The 7,524-nt window shown below is 45.7% G+C and overlaps 1 protein-coding gene across 1 annotated transcript; it reads left to right on the forward strand.

Annotated features, from left to right (window-relative positions):
- The first annotated feature begins 3,037 nt into the window (after window positions 1-3,037).
- On the forward strand, window positions 3,038-5,883 carry LOC119336527. The gene is made up of 3 exons (XM_037608570.1): window positions 3,038-3,988; window positions 4,736-5,284; window positions 5,364-5,883. Exons 1-3 carry the CDS (start codon window positions 3,125-3,127, stop codon window positions 5,475-5,477), a joined length of 1,527 nt encoding a protein of 508 aa, XP_037464467.1. The 5' UTR covers window positions 3,038-3,124; the 3' UTR covers window positions 5,478-5,883.
- The last annotated feature ends 1,641 nt before the right edge of the window (window positions 5,884-7,524 follow it).

Here is a 7,524-nt window from a genome sequence, read left to right on the forward strand (position 1 = left end):
ATCTACTCGACATCCTCTTGCTATAATGCCTTGTTCTCGGGATCCATGAGATTCGAGCATTGCCAGCTTCTACGGAAGTACGGAGCACCCTTGTTGGTGAAGTTCTTCATGTTCATGGCCTCCATGAATCGCTATTGGTCTGCAGATAGACTCGCCCGGCGTGGCCTATTGCACGAGCCAACATGTGTCCTATGCTTACAGGAGCCTGAGACCTTGCATCACATCCTGGTGGGCTGTGTCTTCGCACGCGTCACCTAGCATGAGGTGCTTTCTTGGTGTGCCCCTCGATCCCTCCGTCGGATGGCTCCTCTGGCTTCTTCGACTGGCTATCCATGACCCTTCTTACGCCGCCGGTGACAGCTCGTTGAGGCCTTACTACCATGGCCAGCCTCATCGCCTGGGCATTGTGGCGCCACCGCAATGCAGCCATCTTCGACAAGATCGCTCCCTCTACCTCGGTCGTTGTCGCCGCAATCAAGGACGATGCTCCCTCCTAGGCCATTGCCGAAGCCAAAGGACTTAGCTCTTTTATCCCCTGTAACCTAAATTTATGTGAGGGGCTGAGCATCCCCATTGCTCTGTGCTCATACGATCGTCACAGACACGCCCAAGTTGTGCACGTGACCATGGTGTGGATGTGCTTTTTCCTTCTCCATTTTTTGCATGGTAATACGTGTCTCATTCATATTATAAAGATCAAAGTACAAATCACTAAGGACCGACATGAAAAAACTGAAAAGAAAGCAGAACGTCTCTGAGCTTAACACCAGCGCCCGTCACCTGCCTCCGGCACCACCACAACAGCCACCGAAGAAAAAAATGACGAATCACCTCCTCACCCGAGCTCGACGCGGCTCCATCGATGATATGCAACTTTGCAGACCTCCAAGGTGGCTCACCAAAAGTGAAGCCCTTGCCGTTGAACGAATCAGTCCGGGGCAACACCCCGGACACACCTCCAAACTCCAGATCTGGCACCCCACCATGACTAAGATGCCGAAGGAGGAAACGATACCAGCCATGCACGAGCCACGAACCCAGCACACATTCTGTCTTCAGATGTCGTCGATGCGGACGGCATACCACTATCTGCATCCGCTCCTGGACTACCTCCCAAGCTCCATGCAGACGCTGGAGCAAACATCGCCGCAACGGCGGAGCCTGAGGATACATGTCCACCACGAGGATGCCGCCGCTGCCACGTCATCCTTACTTGAACAGACTGGTTTTCAAATTCATCCCAACCATAGGACCGATGGCCTCATGAGAGAAGGATCCAAAGAATCTTTATTCAGCGCCATCATCCTCGCCGTCGAAGTCAAGACGATGAACAACCTAAAAATCTAGACTACGAGAGAGTAAAAACGGTCCACGCGCGTGGATCCGGCGACCCCCTCGCCACCGACGACCGAGGTCGTCGACGGAGGGGAGCCGCCGGAGGACGGCGCTAGAAGATTGGCCTCCTGGCGGCGGCGGGTCCAGCCGCCTTCTCCTTGTCAATGCAATGATATGCTCTTAACCCTATTCACGAGAAAATAAAAACACAATTCTAAAGTAGAGCACCAGTAGCCCACTTTTGGTTTTCTTTCGTACTAGTCAATGTGTACATGCAAGGCACGCTAATTTGGAAGTATATTAAGTGCATGCGGATATTAAATAATAGGATATTATTTGTGTTTTATTATGTGATTAGCACTAAATTTGGTATGAAATTAACTGCACGCTAAACGTATTGAGCGCTCGACATTGAAGCAGTCTAGGTCGTTGGATTGACATGATTTGATGACCGAGATTAATTGGATCTGTCCCTTGATTTTTTTTATATTGGTATAGATATATAAATAGTTAAAACTATTGTGAAGATGGAGCAGTGGAGACTCCACCGAAAACGTACCTCGCACTATTTTTGTTTGGATGTTTTGCTTTCCAGTGGCTGAACATGCACTTGGATTTGTGGTATACTGATAAAGTGCTACAAAGTATATTAAGATATGGACGCTCATGACCTCAAACCAAAGATAGGAGGATACTCATGAGAAAGACAACGGAAAATAGCTACGGATGGATGATATTAAATCCAAAAAAAAAGAAAAATACATGACTGCCGCGCAGCACATGAGATTACTCCAGCATCCACGGATTTTCTTTCGTGAGGAAGCACAACCCTTTTTTATTTTATTATTAAATTAACTCTCAGCCTCATTTTTTTGCGTGAAACTCTCAGCCTCATATCACTATCACACAACACAGCTACTAGCTCCATCGGATTCTCAAAAAAAAAAAAAAGCAAAAGAAACTACTAGCTCCATCACATCAAATACAACATGCATAAACAGTCAGTAATTAGTTCACCTTCCAACTGGCAACTGCTCATCATTAGCCCACTATTTTGGAAACTGATATTTGATGTAGCCTAATAAGGTTGCTTGACAGGTAACTCTCACTGATTCCAACTACTTGCTGCAAACTCAAGCCAGCCACACACCTGTAGATCACTAGGATAGTACCGCCATACCACATTGCAATAACCCATCTTCACAAATATTGGTAGCACAATCATTGACGGGATAGATCAACGAATATGTTCCACAGGTCCCCTGAAAAATAGATACATTTTGTTTTGCCGAGTAAGAAAATATATACATTATCTATATATAAGCACATTCGCTAGACACGTGGCACCCTTTCAACGTCCTAGCTTGTGGCTCACTACGCGGAGATATATTCTATTCTGCTCTAAAGCATACATGTCGCCTACACTGCAAGTCAAAAGAATTCGTGGCATCGTAGCTAGCAGTCCACCACTAATCACGCTACCCATCGCCCTCCACGTGCACGCTTCAAACCTTAACCCGTCCAAGATTCTAATTCAAAAAAAAAGCGGATTATATTTAAGTAACGCAATCGTGCAAAGATTCGTAATGTTTTATAGAATTCAGGTGTTCTTTTTCAAATACAAGGGGAAATGCACAGTTCGAATGTAGTGTGATGGACCTGTGCTATTACAACTACCCACCACCCACCGGGTGTGTCGCACGCACCGTCCATCCCTGAAACATCGCCACGTCCCGCCACGCCCCCAAATGTCCCTGGCCATCGGCGGCGGCGTCGACCCCCGTGTCCAATGCCCAAGCCCCACCAAGCCTCGCCAGCGCCGCCGACGCCGCTCCCGCTCCCGCTCTCCATCCTCCCGCCGCGGAGCTGCCCGCTCGCCACCGCGCTGCTGGCGCTGCTCTCGCTGCTCCTCGCCACCGCGCTGTGGCTCGTGCTCGTGCTGTCCCCGGCCCAGGCCCCCGTGGCGTCCTCCTCCTCCGCGCTGTCCTACGCGGCGGCGGCGGATGAGGCGCTCTCCTCTGGCGACGCGGCCTCCCCGCTCTCGCTCGCCCACATCGTCTTCGGGATCGCGGGCTCCGCGCACCTCTGGCCGCGCCGCCGCGAGTACGTCCGCCTCTGGTGGGATCCCGCCTCTATGCGCGGCAACGTCTGGCTCGACGCCAGCGCGCCCGGAGCGCCGGGCCCCAGCGCTGCCGGGGAGGACTCGCTCCCGCCGATCCGGGTGTCCGAGGACACCTCGCGCTTCCGGTACACCAACCCGACGGGCCACCCTTCTGGGCTCCGGATCGCGCGCATCGCTGCCGAGGCCGTGCGGCTCGTGGGGGGTGGGGGCGCGCGGTGGGTGGTGCTCGTGGACGACGACACCGTGCTGTCCCCGGACAACCTGGTGGCGGTGCTCGGGAAGTACGACTGGAGAGAGATGGTGTACGTCGGGGCCCCGTCGGAGAGCCACTCGGCCAACACCTATTTCAGCCACGGTATGGCGTTCGGAGGCGGAGGCGTCGCGCTCAGCTTCCCCCTCGCCGCTGCGCTCGCGCGGACACTAGACGTGTGCATCGAGAGGTACCCCAGGCTGTATGGAAGCGACGACCGCCTCCATGCTTGCATCACGGAGCTTGGCGTGCCCCTTTCCCGCGAACATGGATTCCATCAGGTATGGAGCTTATCCGTCAACCTTTGGTCGGCATTCAACTATTTTTTGGCTATTTACAGCGTTTATCTTGTTTAGAGATCTTATCAAATGGTTATAAATCTCACACTGAGCAAAGCAATTGGGTCGCTTAGCTTGTCGTGCTATGTAGATTCTGCTAGTAAACTAGTTCCCCCCCATTCCATGCTTGAATTAGTGCAATGTGTCATGCTCTTGATGTGGACTGAACGAATATGGGGATTGCTGAGGAATTAGCCCCACTGTAGAGCTTGCTTTGGAAGTTTAGATGCTGATGCGCTGTTTTGAACTTTACTATGGGTATCATGCTTGATTCGTTATGACAGAAAGAAAGTTGATCCTTTCTCTGTGGTACCACCCTAGCTGTGTCCTGTGTTGTTATCTCGCTGGTTGTAATGCATGTACAAAAGTAGGGCCTTGCCAGAGTGTTTATGATAGTGAAAACAAGTTTGGTTAGCCTTGACTGTTGATTTTCTCTGTTTATGATAGCATTTGCTTGCTTGTTTACTTTTTTTATGGTACTATCTTTGTACATCTCTCTGTCGGATAAGCACATCATTAGAAAAAATGGACAGTTGCTGATCAAGCTGCTCTGTTTGGTGTGAGCATCGACCTTTAACTGCATGGATTGATTTTCCAGCTCATTAATGTATTATGGTGGAATTTTGGATAGATCCCTCTAACCTCCCTGCTCTCCCAATGTATGTACTTTCCCTCTGATGTTATAATCAGTGGGATATCAGAGGCAATGCCCATGGTATATTGGCTGCTCATCCAATTGCTCCTTTCATCAGTATCCACCATGTGGAGTTTGTGGATCCTATATATCCTGGATTGAACTCTCTTGAGAGCTTGGAGCTTTTTACGAAGGCTATGAAAATAGAACCCATGAGCTTCTTGCAGCGCTCAGTTTGTTATGATAAGAGGCAGAAGCTTACACTAGCCATCTCTTTGGGTTATGTTGTTCAAGTGTACCCCAGTGTTCTTCTTCCTCCTGAATTGGAGCGATCCGAGCGGACTTACACCGCTTTTAATAGGATGAGCCAGAGAACTGAATTTGATTTTGACACCAAGGAAATTCAGAAGTCTATGTGCAAGAGGCCAGTCTTATTTTTCTTGAAGGATGTTTGGAAGGATGGGAACATAACCAGAGGCTCTTACATAAGGTCAAGTGAACGGGATGACCTCAAAAGGAAGGTGTTTTGCTTCAGGTCACCTCCTTTATCTGGCATAGATGAGATTCAAGTTTCTGCGTCCCCATTAAGCAAAAGATGGCATCTGGTTCGTTCTAACATTCCTAGAAAAATCTGCTCTACTCTTTCAACCTTTACAGTTGCTAACTATCATTCTGCTGATATAGGCACCAAGAAGGTTATGCAGTGCTGTGAAAGAATCTATTAATGGTACTCTGTTTATGTTTGTTCGGCAATGTGGGCGCAGAGCATTCGGCTCCGCTTCTGATTCTCTTGATTGATGGAGAACAGAGATGTATATTTTCTGTCCAGATGATACCTGCAAGATGTAGTTACCATCCTACATTCTTTGGATCAAGTGTTCTGGGGGCTCTTTTTCTGCCTCAAGCACTTGGCAGTAATTGGAGGCTTGTTATACTTGATAGTTGTTGAAGGTAGTTTCTGTATCTTCTCCGAGTAAGTACAACGGGAAATAGATTCTTAGTGTTAATTGTGACAAGTCTCATTTTTGCTAAATCATAAGACACTTAAGGGTAAAATTGGGATGTTTTTTCAGGCTAGTATTACGCCTTCTCGACTATGGTTGATCTGTCATGTATGCAATACAGGCTTGTTAATCTTTCTTGACCATTTGTTGCCTACATTTGTCAAGTGCAATAAATAGATAAACTGAATCATCATGATGCATGTCCTGGTACTTGTAACACCTTTAATGTTCAACTTATAGATTCCCAAAAGAATACTCCCTCCGATCTGTATTAATTGTCGCTGATTTAATACAGAGTTGTACTAAATCAGCACAATTAATATGATCATAGGGAGTAGTACTACAACTTATGATATTATTACATGAAAACAGCCTCGTGCTTACCTGCAGTCTAATTAATATGAGTAACTTTATGCACACTAAATTTTTATCATATAATTCTTAATGCTCTGTGCTGCATGCGATACTTTGACAATTGCACTCAGTTGCATCTTTATTTCCTGTTCATGTTGATACAACAGGAATGGTTTCATTCTTGTTCACTTATTCACAGTTGGTTGGCAATAGGTAGATAGATATCTGTGTTGATTATCAAACGGTCACTGTTATCAGTTATAGTGGACAAGTTGCTTGGCCATAACGAATAAGATATTTTAAAATATTTTTGATATCTAAGAAAATAGGGGCTGTAATATCTGTCATTTTTACTACTTGTATAGCAGGATGTTTATTCCAAACAATCGCTAGAACAATTATCTTTTACCATGAGTTCACAACTAATATGAGCAAGATAAATCAATCCTTGGTAATGTTTTATCTTTTTTTGCCAATGATAACTTCTGCTGTTTTGTGTAAAACAAAGATGTTTTTGTGTGTAAACTGCATCATCCTTTTCTTTGGAGCATAAGATTTAAATGTTTCTTTAAACTTTGGTGCTCAGTCAAACTGTTACTTTTTTCTTACACAATGAATCTAGAGGGATATGTTGGCTGCCCAGAAAAAAAGAGGGATTTGTTGGCATGGATGTTGAAAACATGAAATAAAACACAGTGCATCTATTAGTTGGATATAAGAATAATTACCTGGATTATATGATTATTATTGGACTTTTGTCTTGAAGTAGGCTAGCATGTGGCTTTGATTTCCGTGTTATGAAGCCTGATTACTAACTGTCTGAAAAGAAAACGGTTTGCTATCAGTGCTTCAATCCAGTTTTGAATTTCTTACCTGCTTCCTTCAAAAATGACCATTAATTGATCTGTTTGATCAATTGGGATATTCCAGCTTGCAGAGCCGATTTATATATATATTTCAGAGCTATTTTATATTTTTTAATAATGCCGTTAGTGGTACTCGTGTACACTGCTCTGGGCCCTGAAGTCATGCTTTTTATTTCTAGTTAATGATTGGCAATATCAAATTCTGGACAATTTTCTTTCTTTTATCAAGCTCAGCAATTTGTAAAAGGAATTGTACTGAGCTTTTTTTATTGCGGAATTCTAGAAAACTAGGGTCTCATAGAAGCATAAAATGTATGAATTGCAGCCAATGGGATTCATATCTGGCATCGGCCTTACAGCATCAGTCCACAGCATCTTACTGACTAGTAGAAGATGGTTTTCATGCTAATCGTTGCCAACCAGTTGGTTAGTTGCAAAAAGTAAGAAAATGGTATGAATGCACAAGCAGGTGAAATTTTGTTTTCCCGTCTGCATTTTGGACTCCCAATGTCATGTGTTTGCGTCTGCTGCTTTTGAGTTCCTGCCCTGACATTTCCACATGATGCTAACTTTTGAGCAAAGTTTGCCGAGGTGAACCAGTCCTAGTACAATGCAAAAGTT

The sequence above is a fragment of the Triticum dicoccoides genome, chromosome 1B, assembly GCF_002162155.2.
Source record: "Triticum dicoccoides isolate Atlit2015 ecotype Zavitan chromosome 1B, WEW_v2.0, whole genome shotgun sequence".
NCBI lineage: Eukaryota > Viridiplantae > Streptophyta > Magnoliopsida > Poales > Poaceae > Triticum > Triticum dicoccoides.

Coding starts and splice junctions, on each gene's coding strand:
- LOC119336527 (XM_037608570.1), top strand. CDS start 3,125: ATGCCCAAGCCCCACCAAGCCTCGCCAGCGCCGCCGACGCCGCTCCCG. Junction 3,989..4,735: donor GCGAACATGGATTCCATCAG/GTATGGAGCTTA, acceptor TGTTATAATCAG/TGGGATATCAGAGGCAATGC. Junction 5,285..5,363: donor TAAGCAAAAGATGGCATCTG/GTTCGTTCTAAC, acceptor CTGCTGATATAG/GCACCAAGAAGGTTATGCAG.